Source organism: Buteo buteo, chromosome 13 (assembly GCF_964188355.1).
Source record: "Buteo buteo chromosome 13, bButBut1.hap1.1, whole genome shotgun sequence".
Lineage (NCBI taxonomy): Eukaryota > Metazoa > Chordata > Aves > Accipitriformes > Accipitridae > Buteo > Buteo buteo.
The window spans coordinates 38792774-38811923 of record NC_134183.1 but is presented as its reverse complement, the minus strand read 5'-3'; the positions used below and the strand labels follow the sequence as shown (position 1 = coordinate 38811923).

General features: G+C 54.2%; 1 protein-coding gene across 3 annotated transcripts in view; it reads right to left on the bottom strand.

The window, feature by feature from the left end:
• Nucleotides 1-19150, bottom strand: part of ZNF609 (zinc finger protein 609) — a 75458-nt gene that overhangs the window by 43840 nt on the left and 12468 nt on the right. For 2 of the 3 annotated variants that reach the window (XM_075045759.1, XM_075045756.1), the window contains exon 2: nt 16107-16971. In XM_075045759.1, coding sequence (XP_074901860.1) covers nt 16107-16853 — 747 coding nt within the window. In that variant the 5' untranslated portion in view covers nt 16854-16971. The remainder of the gene's footprint in view (nt 1-16106; nt 16972-19150) is intronic. The other variant, XM_075045757.1, reaches the window with a different exon arrangement.

The window sequence follows — 19150 nt, the reverse complement described above, 5'->3', positions numbered from 1 at the left end:
AGGGTCTGAGTAAGAGAGAGGACCAAAATCTTCACCAAATTGATCACACTTCTCTCAAAAATAGACACAGTACAATCGCCTCTCCATAAGAAGCAAGATGAAAACCTGCAGTATTGGACATTCAAATAATATTAAAAAAAAAAAAAAGCCTACCGAGCAACCCTACGCTGAGTTTTTAATTTCAGTCCAGAAAAAGCAAGCAGTGTTTGCCCCACTGGGAATGCACCAGCTGCAGAAGCTGCACCGTGCGCTCGGGCGACCGCCTGCCAATAGCAATAAATCTGACACTGGAACAGTGTTGCAGCCCGGCGCCAGGACAGGTCAATTAAGCCCCTACAAATTCTTGGCCCAGATGGAAGAGTGGCTACTTTCAGCCCCACTGGGTTACAAGCCAGCTGGAGTCTTCCAGTGAGTCTCCAAAGCCAGGCTCCCCATCCTGCCCCACTCCCGATAGCCCCAGGTAGGAGCCAGTGTGGCTCCTGGCCAGCATGGATGTGTTCAGCCATCCCAGGACTTTGAGGAACTCGGCAGGCAGAGCCACCAAGCCTGATGGTGCTTTCCAGAGTTCATGTTTCTAGAGACAAGAGAAGCCCCTGGCAAAGGAACACATTGTCCCACCAACACAACCTCCTCCAAGTCAGTAGGAAAACCATCTATGGAGTCAAGGCTATCGGTCATGACTTTAATCCTCTGCTCACCAGTGGTGGTGTCATCCCCTGGTCACACTCACCTTTCCCTCCTGCTCCCTCCAAAGCCGCTGGTTGCTCTAAATGAACTTGAGCAGCGGCACGCTCAAGGCCTGGCTTTGCATATTACTCAACGGGACATGACAGCCACTGATGCTCTCACCAGGAAAGTCCCACCTACAAAACATGAATCCCAAGGCTTGAGGGGATATGCAAGCCATGAGCCAAAAGGTTGAGAAGAAAGTCCTGCTACAAGCATGCTTTTCTTAATAGTGCCTTGAGTTCTCTGTATTCAGTTAATTGTGAATTAACTGAGCTGACACAATACAACCAATCCCAGCTCCTTCGGGAGAGGCAAAGTACAGCACAAAGCCAGGGTTCCATCCCATGCAAGCCAAGGGAGCACATTAAGCTTCCTCCAGCAGATCTAACTCTGGCCCCTAAGAAGCAGATGGCATCAAAAACATATTTTGCTTCACGGCCACACAACTTTGGAGAACACATGCCGCGTATACCTACACGTCTCATCAAGGAAGAAGTGTAGCTCCTTTTCACTGCACAAGTTGTCAAACAAAGTCACAGCATACGGACGTGTGATTTTTAGCAAAAACACTGCCAGAAGGAGCATGACGAAGAGGGCAGAGTTAAGGCTGCTGCACTCAGCTTAGCTCTGCACTTCCCAGGTGCCGAGAGCCAAACACTCAACTCCAGTGCTGCACCAACCTACTTTTCAGATGGTTCTTCATACAGTACCTTAAAGATCATCCATACCACATTGTCACCATTGCATCCTCAACACCTAAAGCTATGCCAGCTATCGGGCTTGTTAAGTCAGCTTGTCACAGGATCAGATGTCATCCTGAAGGAGCAAAAACAATTCATTGTGGGGGGCAAGGAAGATGGATGTGTGCATCAGCAGGTTCCAGACTGTTCCCATCAACCCGACCACGTACGTCCAGATCCCTCCTCTTAAGGATTTGGTCACCTCAACCACAATTTCCTGCAACTTCACTGACCACTATTAGATCATCTCACACAACACGTGACAAATTCAAACACTCTCACAGAGAATTTATAGTCCTATAACCCCCAGCAGGAACATCTGGGGGCTTCCTAGGGTTGTTCATTGTGCTCACCCACAAATTGTTTTATAAGAAAAAGTCCCGAGAGCGGTACTTAGTCTCAAACAAAGATTATTTTTGGCAGCTTTATCAGAATAGTTCTCACTCCCTTAGCCTCTTCTTGGATGAAAGCACATTTAGGAAAACAGTCCAGATGTTGGAATATCAATAAAACAAAAAGCAATGGTACAATGCAGTCTTGAAGAGCCCTTCACAAATAAACACAACTTCGGGGAGTTTCTGCTCAACAGCACCAGGCCCACATTCATAAACCAAAACTACATGCTCACCTCGCCTGGAATCGGAAAATAAAAGCTGGTTTGGGTTACCCATCTGCAGGACACACATGCAAGAACTGCTCCTGGAGCTTTCATTCCCCTAAATGGTCAAGCTACTCATACTACTCAATGGATTTTTAATCAAATTTTCCAAAATAACAATTTACAGAAGCAGTGACAACTGAGCCAAATCCCATAATGAGAAACTTGAGCTGAGAAGATGTTATGGGAAACTCACCATCAGCTCTAAGCGACGGTCCGGAGAGCTGAGATTAACCTCCCATCATAGCAACAGGTTTGTCCAAGCAAGAGGACACTCCTCATGCATGCCTCAGTTTGAACCCAGACATTACCCACAAGGGCTTTGAACCTCACAGCAGCATTTCTCACTCCCAACAGCATTTACCATTATCAACACCAACTTCACACCATAGTATCATACAGTGGTTTGGGTTGGAAGGGACCTTCAAAGACCATCTAGTCCAACCCCCTACCATGGGCAGAGACATGTTTCAGTAGACCAGGTTGCTCAAAGCCTGTCCAACCTGACCTTGAACACTTCCTATCATGTGGCAGCCACAACTTCGCTGGGAAACCCGTTCCAATGTCTCACCACTCCCATCATAAAAACATTTCTTCCGTATTTCCAATCTACATCTACCCTCTTTCAGTTTAAAACTGTTGCCCCTTGTCCTGTCTTTACAGATCTTGGTAAAAAGTCTCTCTCCATCTTTCTTATAAGCTCACTTTATATACTGAAAAGCCACAGTAAGGTCTTCCCAAAGCCTCTCCAACTGAACAACCCCAAGTCTCTCAGCCTTTCTCCACAGCAGAGGTGTTCCAGACCTCTGACCATTTTCACGATTCTCCTCTGGACCTGCTCTACCAGGTCCATTTCTTTCATGCACTGGGGACCTCAGAGCTGGATGCAGTGCTCCAGGTGAGGTCTCACGAGAGTGGAGTAGAGGGGGAGCATCACCTCCCTCAACCTGCCAGATACGCTTCTTTGGATGCAGCCCAGGATATGATTGGCTTTCTGGGCAACAAGCGCACGTTGCCAGCTCACACCCAGCTTGTCACCAACCAGTATCCCTAGGTCTTTCTCCGCAAGACTGCTCTCAATCCATTCACCCCCCAGTCTGCACTGATAGTGGCGATTGCCTCAACCCAGGTGCAGGACCTCACACTTGGCCTTGTTGAACTTCATGAGGTTTGCATGGGCCCACTCCTCAAGCCTGTCAAGGTAAACTTCTTGAAGAAATCCAACCGTATCACACTACTGCCCCAATCTGCAAGATCAGTCTTACTATAAATTAAGCAATCTTCTCCTGAGCCACAATGACCATCTCCAGCAGGTCTGGGACAACTTTCATTAACTGCTCCCAGAGATCTCTGCCTCACTTCCATTAGACAGCAAGTCTCCGGTACACTGAAGGCTTATTTTCTCCCTCCTCTCACCCAGCCCAGGGGGGGCAGGAATGCTAATGTGATCCTATTAAGCAGGCGAGAAGAAACCCAACCCACCCAAGCCACAGCCCCATGTTTGCCCTTTCCATTCATCGGTAACCTCAGCATGAAGCGTGGTTGTCAGAAGATTTCTTGGGTTTCCTTAAGTTCTTCTGCCAAGTTCTGATTAAAATCCTCCTAAGTGGTTTTCTCTTTATTCAATTTCCTAGAACTGAGAAGCAAAGCGGACCTGAGAGCGGCACTGAGTGCCGGAGCTAAGAGCCACCGACACAGCCGGGACATCCGAGTCTCCCACACCAGCTCGTTAGGATCAATAGGAAACTGAAAGCAATTCTCTTCCCATCTCCCCTATCAGACCATCAGCTCCCAGAGGAGTCTGGGTTTTAATGGCCTCGGTCACTGGTGGGAGGCTGGAATCGCTCAGCTGACGTGGGCTGCCAAGGCACCTCTTGCCAGGTACTGCTTTAGTGCCACGTTTGAAAGGGGTTGACCAGGCAGGATGGTTCCCAAAGGCTTTTGGGCAACGCACAACGGCAGAGCAGTAGGTAAGGAGCGAAGCACAGCACTGTAACACAGGTTTCTGTGCCCAGAAATGCCCAATTTACCAAAAATCCCGCCACCCCCCCGCAACCCGACATGCTCCGCTTCATGATGGTGGCTTCAAAAGAGGAGCCAACCTCTCATCACAGGCTCCTTGTGCTACCAGCTTGGGATCTGCACCAAATTGAATCCCCCCCTTGCCCAGAAAATCTGGCTGCTTTGGTGGCCTGGAGGCTGAAGCCATTGGTTTCTTGCCCAGAAACAACAGGCACCTGCAAGTCTGGTCGCACTCATTCCTGCGGTCAAAGGCTGGAGACCATCAGGACGCCACGAAGATGTGGTGCATCTCACCTGTCCTCTTCTCCCAGCCAAGAGCGGCCAAGGAGAGCCCCTTCCCTGTGGGAAGGCAGATGCATTTGACCCCAGGGCTCAAGCATGCTGGGAACGTTGGGTATGGAAGCGGTGCAATGGGAACCCAAACCAGCCTCCATTCACACAACAAGAAAAACCAGAACCGGATCTGCTGCTACCCTTTCCACTGTGCCTTCTGCCTTTGAAGAGCCCCACAGAGGGAGGTGCTCCTGCCAGGAGCCAAGGCACTACTGTTGAGTACACAGCCTGGAAATCCCAAAATTTCCATTTTTTAATGCCATGCACCTCCTCACACCCTTGGAAGAACAGGTAAACGCTGAACCTACTTACAGAGACCACATGGATAGGACGCAAGCTGATCCAAGCTACCATTAGCTACCACAGAGTTATCTATCACAGGGAACACCAACGGCTCCTGTTTTCTTGGTCTGTAGGACAGAGCAGAGAGGAGCACAGGCTGTGAGCCCCTCAAAAACAGGACCTTTTCCTGGGACATGAATCCTCCACAAACAAACCAGGCAGCGATCCGGCAAAGCCATGGTATGTTCGGTCACCCTTATGCCAGCGGGTGGTTTCACATGTAGCCTTTGATTTTTTGATGCAAGATCCAGTCCCTGCAGAGCACTGCCCAAGAACTGAACCACCCGCTCTCCCTGCTAGCAAGGGGCTTTAATTCTTCCCCCAGGTCAGGACAGTTAAGCAATGCTCCTCTTGTGGCTATAGGCTGCTTTCCTTCAAAGGGACATTCAAAGCTCAGCCCCTCCAGCTCCCTTCACCCTGTACACAAAGCAGAGTATTAATAGCCAGCCTGGAAGACCATAAAACACTAAATACCTAAAGAGTTCCTGTACCTTGAAATGTTAATGCTAAGCAAAAAAAGAAACCTTCCTGTTAGCAAACTGCTCTGCTCTGTGATATATATACACGGTTGCCTTCCTTCCCTCCAAGCCACAGAACAGCAAACACCACTCAAAACCCTAAAACGTCGCTCTACTTACAAGGCATCCTATAGATCTGCTCGTCTCCCCAACACCCGGACGGGAGAGGCTTCGCCAGCACATGCTAGGTCTTCTTGATGACTTAGTTACCACCTCAAAGAGCTGACTGGCACCTGGCCATCCTCCCCTTAAAAGATCCTTTTCAGCCTTCGAAAGCGATCTCTCCCGGCCCCCAAGCACACACAGCTCTTTCATGTTCTCCCAAGCCTCCCTTCCCCGCTCGATTGCCAGAGCTCAGCTCTGGCACCGATGTCCCCCCTTCTCTCCCATGGCTTTGCTCCCTTCTCCGTGCCTACGCCATGGTGGGTCAAGGGGACATGGGAGCAGAGACCTGGGGCTGCGTGTCCTGCTGGGGAGGGCAGATCGGGATCTCAAGCTGGCAGGGCAGTGCCAGCTGGAAATACTCACTTGGAGCTGGAATAGTCACGTTAACCGCGCCTCTTGGCACGCGCTCTGCTTGGCATGGGACCACGAGGACATCGCAGCCCCTTCACCACACCACGCTGGTGATGCGGCATCTCAGCACCGACACCAGCTTTAGCGGTACCGATTATTTTTGGGATGCCCTCCCCAGGGAACAAGCCCCTTTTGGACAACACACCCCACACCTCCACTTGCCACCATCCACGGATAAGCCGCTGGGTGGATGCAGCTCTCCCTCCTCCAGCCCGGCCGGCGACGGGCTTGAACCCAAGACCAAGCCCTGGCTCCGGGGTCCTCTTTCAAGGGCTGAGCCCGAGGATGGTGGCCACCAGCCATGTGGCACGTGGTTCACTCCGGAACAAGCCACATCCATCTGTTAAACAGATGAGCAGGGCCATTCCCAGCGCAGGAGGCAGTGTACCTGCATCCCAACAACTGGAGGGAGGGATGGGTGGGCAAGCAGAGTGCGTCTGGGAACGATATTCATTTGCATAGCACCTGGGAAAAAAAAAAATCACAACATTGCATTTACATAGCTAATTGGGGGAGCGAGCTTCCCGGAATGAAATTACTTTCTGGCTTGGGAAAAAAAAAAAACAAAACAAAAAAAACCAAAAAACACACAACAAAAAACACACCACCACAACCACAGGATTTGTAGCTGTAATGGTGCCTTCTCCAGCCAGAGCACCTCGGGTGCTCTCCCTGACAAAGTCCATGTTCATGCCTAACGGGAGCATCTGATCCATGTGGAGGATGGGGGGAAACTGAGGCACAGAGCCTCCAGCATTCGCATCAAGGAAGGGCAGCCATGAGCTCCGACAGGTCCTCTTGCTGCCTCAGCGCCGGATGAAAAGCGCTTTTGAGTTGTATCACATCCCGTCCCCTTGACGGGATGTAAAACGTGGTGACCTCTATGTCACAACCAGAATTAAAGCTTAAGCCTGCAAAGCAGGCATGCTCTCTGCATTATTCATCGCAGCATGCTTCAAGAGACCCCAAGTGAACAAGGGCCAGACAATACGTTAAAATAAATCTAGACACTTACCGAGTTTTAAACCAATTTCAGTGTCAAGCACAGGGGAAACATCAGCAGATATGAGCACGTGCCATTACCACACCATATAAAAGCTTTGTGGTTAACGTCTTCCTGCAAAGGGATTTATCCTGTCCGCAGCACGCTGGGATAGAGCTGGCACCATTCGGTAGGCCGGGGGTAAGGCTGGGGGCATGGGGGGAGGAGGAGAGATGGACAGCACGGGTACCACGTGCCCTCCTGGGTTGAGCGGCGCCAGCCAAAGTCATCACGAGCCCTGCGAGAGGCCGCTGGCCAGGCAAAGCCCCCAACCCCTTACAGCATAGCATCACCCCGGCAAAGCCCATATCTCCAGCCCCAGGCAGCATCAGCGCTGCCCGCAATCCCCTCCATCCCAGCAGCGCAGCGTGCCCACTCGCCCGCCCATTGCCGGCCCACAACCTGAGCTCACCCTAGAAAACCCTGAGCGTGTTTATTTACATCAAATCAGTTCCATGATCTGGTCCGTGGGCAGGAATGAGTAACAGGGACAGGAATATCTCGAGCAGATGTTGTCACCAAATACAACATATCATCAGGCTGCTGGTAGCTTTAAATCATTTCAGAGCCCAGCAATTTCTTTCCAGCCCTGGGCTGCTCTCCCCAGCTCTCCGACTCCAGCTGCTGGCTCAACATCTATGAGACCTGGGGTGGCTTTCCTCTTGCAGCCCAATAAGGACTCAAGCTCCAGGCGCTGATCACCACGAGGTAGGAATGTCACAAGGAGTCACTCCAAAAAGTCCATCGCAATCGCTAGCTGCCTCTTATGCACAGAGGTGGTGCCTGCCATCAGCTCTGAATATTTTGGTGCCCTTTGGTCCAACGCATGCGAGGTTGCCTGCACACAAGGACTCACAGGGAAGATGGTCTTCACAGCTCCAGCCCAAAGCATCCTCAAGAGCAGCGGCAGAGCAACGCAGCGCTGCGTTTGCACGGCAAACATCGGGAAAGCAGAGGCACAGCAGACGCCGTGCCTGCAGAAAACAGGGAAAAGGCAGCGAATCCCCAACAAGCCAGCCTTTAAAAGCAGAGGAAGGGAAAAGCAGGCAGCGCTTCGCTCCGCAGCCCTTTCCAGCAGCCTCCCCGGCTGCCGGGTGGAGGAGCAGCTTTGCTCATTAGCGGGTTATTCCTGGCACACTCCCCCTGCATCAGCTCCCCGGCAGGGCCGCGGGAGCAGCTCGCCAGGTTTTGAAGCCTTCGGGGTCGCGCGGCGCTCGAGATGCACGAATCTTCCTTTAAAGAAATCTCACTCAGGCAGATAAATGGTGCTGGGTAACTGGGGTCATTAGGCTAATAAGCAGCCACCACCAGCCTGGAAGCAAAGCAAAAAAACACGAGAGTCTACCCCAGGCAGTTAGCCTCAAAATCTGACCCATCTCAAGCAGTTACCATCTCCATCGGAGAAATCGGGTCCATGAGTCAGCAGGATCAATCACCCGCCGGCCTTTTCATCAAAGTCTCTAATCAAAGCATCGGGGGAGTGCATTTGCAGCTTGCTCACGCCAAGGAAGCAGTGCACGGACCCCGTTGAGAAGGAGACGTCCCCCCTCTGTCAGCCTCCTCGTTAGCGCGTTGTCATTCTGCTCCCGCGCTTCGGGAACAGGGAGATGTTTTCTCCGCTTTCCCGGCGCGGCTCTATTTTCTCCCGCTGTGTCCTTGATGGGGAGCCGCAGGTCCTGCTTCCCACTCCAACAGAGATGGGGCTGCGTTTCGGCACGACGATCTATTAAACGGGATACAGCAACGCCAATGAGTTGGGCATCAAAACTAACTTACCCCTTAACTAGCCCTTCCTAACGCTGCCAGCTGGGAAAGCAAACAGGGAGAGATGCAATTTTTCCTTTATAAAACCTTCAGAGGTGGGATCAGCTGAAACTCCCAGCCTGCTACATCTAGCGGTTATAAAAAAAAAAAACCAAACCACATATAAATAACCTCTCAGCAGGAGCCAAAACTCTAAGACTAACCCCATGGTTTTAAGTGAACGAGGCCAATTTCCTCCTTTGTAGCTCTTGACACATGTTGGCTGCGTGCCCCCTTCTTGCCTTGTTCCTAGAGCAGAAGGCTTCGGGCAGCGGGTCCGGGGACGATAAGGAAACGAGCAGTGTAATTCCCAAGGCCTCCCAACACAGCCCTGTCAGCAGCTCTGGAGGCGGCCGATTCCAGCGTGGCTGGAGAAAAGAAACCACGGCAAGAGGAGCAGGCAAGAGATGGCAGCTGCCTGCACCACCCCTGCCACCTCCTTGAGCTGCCGATGCCACTCCGGCTGCCGCTTCCCAGAAAGAGCCAAGCCCTACAGAGCGAGGGGTGGGAAACAGCGCTAGGATGGCAGGAAAACAGCTTCTGCCTGGGGTTTTCAGTACGAGCGAGTCCCTACCCCAAGCACTGGGCTTCCCACGCACGCTAAAAATCCCTGGGGAATAAAACAAAAGTATGGGGTTAATGCCAGCTCTGAAGGGATGGACAGAGCGAGCTTTGGAGGGGCTGTAAAGCAAAAATTGTTTTCACCAAAACACCTCCATTGGGAGTTTCCCCATCCAAACTCTGGCCCCAAGACAAGGAAATCCACTTCGAGCACTATCCATCACATCTGGGTCAAAATCACAAGCACATCTTTGAAGCAAAAGGCTGGGACCAGCCCACAACACCCCGACCTGGCTTTGCCCCACATCAAGCGACTCGGCTTCCCAAACCACCATCTCGAATGCAGAGAAGCCCTCTTCATCCTCACCTCAATGGGGAGCTCGTGTCAGAGCAACTCAGGTTTTGCCAAAGCCTCGCATCAAATGTCTTGATATTTGGGGTGGGAAAAGCTGTTTTGGTGCGTTGGGTTCTTCTGCAAGCACAAAAGGTGCTCAGCACACAGAGGGCTCAAGCCCTCAGCACAGCAGCTCCCCACTGCGATGCCGTTGCATGGTCAAACTATGCTTGAACCATTTTGTACTGGAGCAAGACACAAATAGCTGCCGGCAAAGGGTGAGATCAAGTCGTAAAAGGATGCACGGACAGCAGAGCCAGAAGCTCTGAGCAACGTGAATCAGCTGTACTGCTGCCACCATCAGCTAGCAAAGGAGAAGAGGACAAGCACTAAGGGACAGCAAGAAGTTGGTAATGGCTGGGATACCACGACAGAAGAGGCCACAGCAGAGCTGGAGCCCATTATACCCACCAGCAGGACAAGGTAAAGCAGCAGCACAGGATTAGTGGCCACATCTCCACAGCCATGTGGCAAGGAGCTACCTCCACGATCAGGTTGGGATCAAGCCCGTGGTGGTCTCCAGGCTCTACACAGAGCACCACTCTCTCTTTGAGGTGCAAAGCTGGAAGCAAATGCAATATCCAACATACAGAAATGTCCCTAAGAGAGTCTACAGCCATCTCCTGTTGGGCTTGGACCTAGCAGAACTACTGCCTTCTAGGAAGATCTCAATTCTTCAAGCTGGAGTCATCCAAGCACCCCTTCACCCCAAACCTCACCACTCCATCCACCACCAAACCTCATCCCTCCCACCAAAAATGGCTTAAAAAAAAAAAAAAAAAAAAAAGCAACCATGTTTTGATTCTAGGTAAAGAACTCCTGGGTGGGGGACACCTAGCACCTGGGGGGTCATCCCACATCCCAGACAGGCTGGGACAGTCACAGCTGTAGGAACAGCGCTGAAGACACCACGCAGGTCTGCCTCTAAGGGTTTAGGGGACGAAGGTCTGCACAGATGACACCAAAGCCACGTTGCAAACTGCCGGACAAGACAGCGGCAGCAGGCAGAGTCCAAGGGATGTATCTTTGGGGAGTATTTCTGTTTTGGCAGCTGCCGCCAGCATGGCGTAGCCGCCCCATTTCCTCCACTGCCATCTGATCTCCCAGCCACCGCTCAAGCACCGCTTCCAACGCCACGCTGTCCTCCCACAGAACCAGAAGTGTATTTTCAGACCAGCTTTGGGGCCCGTCCACTGCAGCATCCCCCACCTTACAACGTCCCCTCGCCATCGGGCCACCCATAGCAGGGGATCTCTGCTCGGAGCACACGCAAGGCATAACCACGCTGTGCTCAGGGGGGAAAATCCAGGGCAAAAAATGCACCGGTGGCTTTTATCCCCTCTCTTGCAGAGCAACATGACCAGATCCACTTTCCTTGCTGCCCAAAACCACAGCGCACGTGACCCAGAGAGGCTCTTCAGAAGAGCCATGTCTCCAGCGGCTTCTGTTTGCCTTTCCCTTGTTTGCAGCAGCGTCGCATCTGGACGCTCGTCAGAAGAGGAGGGAGGAAAAAAAAAAAAAGAAGAAAAAACCCGCCCTCCTCCTGCTGAACAACCTCTCAATCAAAACAAAGCCGGAGCGGCAGCCAAGAGCTGGGAGGCTCTTTTGTTTAATGCCTAACATCCCCGGCCGGGCCAGCCCGCCCCAGCACGCCAAGGAGCAGGGCGCAGGGGCGATGGCGCAGGCAGCGAGCCGGAGCGGAGAGCCAGCGAGCAAGCGCCCGCCGCCCCGGCGAACGGACCCTGGGGCCAGCTCAGCCGCACGAAAGCGGGCGGCGGGGCAGGCGGCGAAAACAGGCTTTCCCAAGCCCAGCCAGCGCTGCTCCTCCACGCACGGCCATTTTGCCGAGCGTGGCTGCTCACCGAGAGCAGCCGTTCCCTCCCAAACACCAGTGCCCCCCCCCAGCCCAAACCCAACCCCAGCTCAGCTCCGGCCATCCCCGACGACCCACGGCTTGCTGCCCGCCGAGTCAGGGACAGACCTGGCTGCTGGTCCACGCGCTCCGGATGCGGGTGCGTCAGCGCAGGCTCATTTCTCTCCCTGCCGCAAGTAGTATTAAGCTCCTGCACCCCCAGATATCTTTTGGGGCTCCAGCAGAACGGGCTGGTGCAAGGACCTGCCCAGGCACTGAAGCACAGCCCAGGGCAAACCCGTGCTAGGTGCTCAGCCCACCCCAGAGACCGCAGAAGGCCTCGTCGGGGATGCTGCCAACGGGTTTCATCACGATCAGCCCCATCCCTGGGCTTGTGCCCAACATACTGATGGCATCAGGTTCGAGGAGGGTATGTAACAAGCCAGGGCATGCCAAAACAGGAGGCTGGATACGGCCAAGATGCACACCTAGAAAAGGGGCATTTGGCATATTCGGTTCCTGAGGCTTCACCCTGGAAAGCAGCGACCAGAGGAGCCACGGGGTCACACCGGCAAAACATGTCCCATCAAGCCCACGGGCCGTGTCCACCGGCTCCGTTGCTGTGATGTCAGACACAGGAGCAAGGGTGATCTCGCCTGTGGACACCATGCCAGCTCACGCACCCGCTGACATGCAAGCAAGTCTGAAAAAAAAAAACAAAGCAAAGCTCTTTCCTACACCCAGCAAGGACTGGAGGGCTGCAAAACCCTACAGTGAGATATTTAAAGAGCACAAAAGCAGAAGGAGGGGCAAACGGTGAGCTGACTGTGGCACTGAAGCACCTCATCAAGGAAGAATACTCGCTACCGAAGTGCTCTTTAATCCAGCCAAGGAGATACAACAAAACCTCCTGGCTGGAGGCTGACTGCTCAACCTGCACGTACACTGGGGGAGGTCATCTACCCTGGGCTGAAGCCAGTGGAGGGAGAGACGGTCTCTCTTTCTTCATCCCCAGATGGAGACCAGCCTCCCTGCCTGAAACGGAAGCGGGAGCAGCACAGGGTTAAGCAGAGGACAAGCTGCCGGAGACCAAAGGTTGGGCTGAGTCACATCGTGGCCGTTCCCGTTTCGGTCTGAGCAAGTTTCTCGCTTCCCAGGCAGGGTTTGTCCCCAGGCCTGCAGGAACCCGTTGCCTTTGTCCCCCCGATGCACTCCCTGGAGGAGCTGCCCTCCCACAGCCAGCACACGCCTGTGCTCTTCGCTTGTCCTTTGGAGTCCACACACCGTTTTTGGGGCATCTCTGCAGCTTTCAGGAGACGGGAAGAGCCCAACGCCACTGCCCACCTCCATCTCGTCTCCTCCGTCCTCCTGCCTGCCCCAGCCATCAGCCCATCATTAGGCTCTTCCTCGAGAAATAAAACTGCTTTCCCACTCCTTGCCATGCAGACGCCTTTCTTCTCCTCGCCCACAGCTTTCCCGACCTGGAGAAAGCCATCTAGCTGCCCCCAGAAGACTGACGAAACACAGCCCATGTTTCCTCCTGAGCACAAACCCAACACGTTTTCCCGCAGATCCAGACCTTATATCACTTCTCAAAACAGGGCTCAACCCTCCAGGCTGAGCCTTCTTTGATGTGGTTGTACCTGAATCCGGACAAGTAAAATGGCAGAATCATCCTCACAGGGTATCTGTACAGAGATGATAAAATGGTTCAGGTTGGAAGGGACCTTCAAGGATCATCTAGTCCAGCCCCCCTGCCAATGGGCAGGGACATCTTTCACTACGTCAGGTTGCTCAAAGCCCCGTCCAACCTGGCCTTGAACACTTCCAACGACGGGGCATCCACAACTTCTCTGGGCAACCTCTTCCAGTGTGTCACCACCCTCATCATAAAACATTTCCTGCCTTATGGCCAATTTAAACCTAGTCTCTTTCAGTTTAGAGCCATTGCCCTTTGTCCCGTCACTGCAGTCCCTCGTAAAAAGTCTCTATCTGTCTTATAAGCCCCCTTTATATATTGAAAGGCCACAATAAGGTCTCCCCAGAGCCTTCTCTTCTCCAGGCTGAACAACCCAACTCTCTCAGCCTTTCTTCACAGCAGAGGTGTTCCAGCCCTTGGACCATTTTCACAGCCCTCCGCCAGACCTGCTCTAACAGATCCATGTCCTTCTTGTGCTGGGGACCCCAGCACTGGGCGCAGTGCTCCAGGGGGGTCTCATCAGAGCAAAGAGGGAGCATCACCTACCTCAACCTGCTGGCCACGCTTCTCTTTACGTGGCCCAGGATACGATCGGCTTTGCAGGCTGCAAAGGCACAGTGCCAGCTAATGTCCAATTTGTCACCTACCAGCATCCCTAGGTCTTTCTCCACAGGGCTGCTCTCAATCCATTCACCCCCCAGTCTGCACTGATAGCAGGGATTGCCCTAACCCAGGTGCAGGACCTCACACTTGGCCTTGTTAAACTTCATGAGGTTTGCATGAGGCCCACTCCTCCAGCCTGTCAAGGTCCATGCTGTTTGGTCCCCGTCTCCATAATCCCCATCTCGCTTTGGCATTTCTACCTGCAGAGGGTTTCTGCAGCTGCATCAGTGAAAAAAATAAATCTTTAATAGTAAAAACACAGGAAAAGCCATGCAGCGTATGACCACAGGTCCAGTCGGCTCCCATGCTGGCTTTGACAACAGCCAGCAGCAGATGGCTATGAAAGAACATAAGACAAGCGCGATGAGATATTTCCCAAACCACTTCCCAAGCTCCAGCCCTCCTTTGGCTTTTCCCAAGCCAAAAGACATTGCCCTGTACGCCCACGCTGCGATGGGTTCCTCCTCCACAAACCCATCCAGGTGCCCCAGAGCATCAGTGGACTTTGAGCATCCACAGCTTTTTGCAGCAGCATTCAAGTCCATCATGCAAAAAAGAGCATCTGCTCCTCTTCCCGGTTTCATTCGCTCTGGTTCTGCTGCCAGGAAGGACAAGGAAACAACACATCATCTTCACACCACTCCTTAGTTTTACAGGCTTCAGTCACCTGCCCCAGGAGTCTTCCTCTCAAGCAGAGGAAGCACCAACCTACTTAGGAGCTCTTCTCCCAGAGCCATCCCATGGCCGACCGTCCCCACCACCCTTCTCTCCATATATGCTCTATCTTTTTGCAGATGGAATAAAAAAAATCTCCCCAACATCTCACTGGTCTCAGCAACTCCCCCAAATCCACTGAGCGCTCCCCACCCATCCCCTCCCAGTGCCCAGCACCGCGATCCCCACGCCAAAGCAGAAATCCTTCCGGCAAGCCTCCGGTTGCAAACACGGCAACGTGAACCCCGATACTCCCCCAGCCATTCTCCCGACACCCCAGCACGCGTTGACGGCAATAGGGCTGAACCACCCTGAACGCACACACTCGCGGCGCTCGCCCCACGCACGGCAAACGCGTGGCTTCACGGGCACGGACCAGCCACGCCAGGCGTGCAGCCAGTGCGGCAGAGCTTCTGCTCCAAGCGTGAAGAACTCCGGGCACTCAAAGTCTACCCCCATCCGCCTGCAGAAAACACATCAGCCGCTGCAATTACTAAGAAACAAGCTGACTGAGCTGCTGCTCCAGCGGCCGTATCCAGAAACGGCTGCGCAGCCACCCAGAGCCAAACACTGTGCAGACAGACACACAGCCATTCGCCCCGTCAGCCGCGGGCCGCTGGTGGGGCTTTTTGTGCCCCCAGTGACCTGGAAGAGCAGCTTCACCAGCTCAGCATCACTGCTGCGTGTTAGCGGAGGAGCGACATGCAAAAAAATCACCCACAGCAACGCGTCGGCCCGAGGCTGATCGTCACCACAAGTGGGACAAAGCCCACGTACCAACAGCAGACCAAGAAACGAGGCGGTAACTCCTGTCAACCCTGCACCTTGTGCTTGCCTGCGCGCCCACACAGATCCCACATTTACTAACACGTTAAGGTCTCCTTCTCTGCAAATGATGCAACCAGAAAGAAACAAATTCTTCTGGGAGCTGCAGGGAGCTTTGACACACAAGGTGAAGGCACCAGGAAGCAGAGCATGGCAGCCAACAGACTGCCCTGTCTTGTCGGGAGCTGGAGAGGGCGCAGGACCGGGACATCACCTTCACCACCAGCCCAAGCTCCTCCTACAGAGCGACAGGAGTCGGAGAGGCTTGGACCTGCTCGGCACAGCCGCAGCACCAAAGAAACCAAATCCCCAAGGGTACGGCAGGATGGTACCCTGACGCACAGTGACTGCAGGTGATTTGCCGGTGCACGGTTCCCAGAAGCCATGCATGGCTTGACCGGTGCCCTCCCATTGCCACATCCAGACGCCGGCACATCACACGGCCAAACCATTCTCACGCCAGAACCAGGAGGCACCAGCCATCCATCAGTGCTGGCCCCCAGCAATACAGGGCGCACGGTCCCACTGTAAGCTCCCGCTTCCTCGTCACCCACAGTGGCACGTCCCTTGCACAGGAGCGACCGCCAGAGCCGAGCGGCAATGCCACTCCACCCACACCCCGACGCCTTTCTTACCTTCTCCGACTTCACCTTTTTCAGCTGCCGGCACTCACTTTCCCCATCCTCCAGCTCCGACTTAACTCCCAAGGGATTGAGCGCAGCTCCCGTGTCAATAGCTATACTCCCAAGCTGCTCCGCAGCAGCAGGCTCTGTCCCCTGGCCCCCATCATACTGTCCCACCCTCACCGCTAGGGCCAGGGGCTGCAGCACGCTGGGCTCCTTCTCCGCCGCAGCCCCCGCACCCTCACTCCTTTCTTTCTTGCTTTTGGATGAGCCGCCCTCTTTCTCCTTCTTGGAGCCGGCCACGCTGCGAGACGCCTTGGCCGATTTCTCCGAGCCCTTCGGGGTGACGGCAGGCACTAAGTTGCCCGAGTTCGCGCCGTCCCCAGAGCGTCCTTGAGCCTCCTTCTTGCCACCAGCTCCCTCGCTGGGAGTGAACAAGGAGGTCCCCGGGGTTGGCTTGCCACTGTCCTTGCCACTCTTGCTCCTTTTCGACTTGGATTTGCCCTCCTTGCCCTGCGGGCCCGGCACCGGGCTGACAAACTTGATGTTGTCCGGTAGGGTCGCCACCGCGTTGGGTGCCGGGAGCCCCACCTCTTTGGAGCCCGACATTTCCAATTTCTGCTGATCCTTCTCCAAATCAGCGTCCAGGTCAATGATGAGATTCCCTACGCCAATGTCCCACTCATCCCCGCTGTCGTACGTCTCAACCGGGTTCGCATCGATTCCTTTCCCTCCGGAAGCTCCGCTGCTCAAGGACATCTTAGAGTTAACGGCCCCTCACAGTTCAAGGCTCTTCCCTGCCTCCACGCCCTGGGGGTCACCTACGTCCTTGGGGGGCTTCCAGCTGTCGGGGTCTGCCCAGGTGACGGCATCGCTGCTGGAAGGGAGAGCAAAGAGAACAGGGTTACACACGAAGAGCCCCAGGCCCGCAGATCTGCCTTCACTGGCAGCCACACATGCAGGTGGGAGAGGTCCTGGGCAGGGTGAAAGCCCCCAGCCTCCCAAATCCCCCAACGCACAGCACGAGGCAGCGTCCTCCTGCTGCCTCCCCCGGGCTGGGGTCTGCTCCTCCGCCATCCCCGCGGCAGCAGCCATCTGGCACCGGTACCTTGATCAATACCAGCCCTGGCAGGTCACAGCTCTCGGCTCCAACGAGACATTATTCACACGTTTCCCCACTCGCCATTTCCCTCTGAATTATCGAGCGCTGCCCCTGGGAGGGAGGATTGATTCCTCTCCTGCCAATGCCACCCGGGGGGGAGGGCTTCTCTCCGTGCCAGCCTTGCTGTGAGGGACGAGAGCCACTCGCTGGGGAAGTCAAGTGCCTCAGTGGGAAATAAATCCCAAGCTTCAGAACATCTGTGACACTTGGGACACATCAGAGCGGTCGCCGAAGGCCAAATCGCAGCAGGAAGCACAGGGTTTCCATCCCGCACCTCCAGGCAGCATAGCATGGCACCCAGCTTTAGGACGTTAAACCACCATCACCTCCAGTACGATGAGCCGCATAGCGGGCTTCAAGTGATGGGAAACCAAGATGCAGTTGCACAGGTACCCGGTCTTAACTGGGCAGAGGGGGATCACCCCTACCTGCCCATGCCATGACTGACCCCAGCTAGCCCAAAATCTCTCCTCCCGGCTCCCCAGCCCCTCGCCCTTCCTGCTCTCAGATGCACTGTACACTGCCCAGTCCCCAGAGGCAGCGACTGGGAGGGAGGAGGAAAATAAAAAAAACAAGACACCCACGCGCAACCTGAAAAAGTGCCGGAGTAGCTCGCTGAGATTAGCTCGTGGCAATTACACTGACGAGACATAATTAACACATGAAACAGCTTCATCCCCGCAGCCACCCGGCCAGCTACTTGGCCTCAGCCGCTCGCTCTCCAGATCTCTTAAGAAATCCTTGACCACCCATTTGGATGAAGCTCTTCTCCAGCAGCACTGTCCTCCCCTTCCCTGCTGAGCTCTGGGCCTGCTGGTTCCTGGTACTATTTACGAGCAACACTTCAAAAACAGGTGACTTAAAGAGACATGAGAAGGGAAGAGGAAAAAAAAAAAAAGAAAGAAAAAAAACACAAAAAAACAACAAACCCCACACATGCACAAATTTCTTCAAACCCCAGCAGGCAGGAGCCTGGAAAGCAGCTTCATGGTGCGTTTCCAGAGATGCAAACACTGTAAAAATGCCAGGGATTCTTTCATCAGACAGGCTGCCGCAGCCAGACCATTTTCCATCTGCTCCCCACAGCATCCTGTACAGCTCTGTACAGCTAATAATCCGCTCTCTGACAGGTCATTACGGAGATTTTTAACCCCAGGAGCCGGGGGCTAGCATGCAAGCTGGAAATGAAAAGCACTGACCTCTCATTTCAGCCGCAGAGAAAGTGCCAAATCAGGAGATCACTTTGTGCACCAGAGTCGCTAACGGCTTCCCAAAGCCGCCCTGCGTGTTTCTATTGCCGCCGCCACCTCCTCCTCCTCCTCTTCCTCCTCCTGCCCCAGGACCCGATCCCCAGTCCCGATGCCGGGGCATCCAGCCCGACCCCACCAACCTGCCTCTTTGGAGGCTCCCTCCGGACCAGCGACAGGGCCCGTGATCGGCAGCGACCATCTCATCTCGGCACGGCACCGACCTCCCCGGCCGGCACGCGTTGCCACAGCCGGCTCCCTTTGTGCTGTGGATTTGCAGCGATTCCTTTGTCCGGATGGGCAAAGCCAGTAACAAGGTGGATGAACCAGATTTTTAGCTGGTAACAGCCCCTTCCCGGCCCAAAGTTGAGGCACAGGGTCCAGCCACAACCCCGCTGGACAAGGGCTTGGGGACACAGTGCCACTGCGCAGGACCAACACACATGAGCTACTGGGAGAGGATGAGGCTCAGCCTCCAACTCCAAGAGCTGCCCACCCAAGGTTGGAGCGGGCAAAGGGCCACGGTTAGCTCAGATCAGAGGGACAAACGGACAAGGATCTGGCCTCCCTGTCGCAGGAAGGCAACGGACAATGCACAGGGTTGTATCATGACAGGCATAGCATCACCCGCTCCACGCAACGCCTCC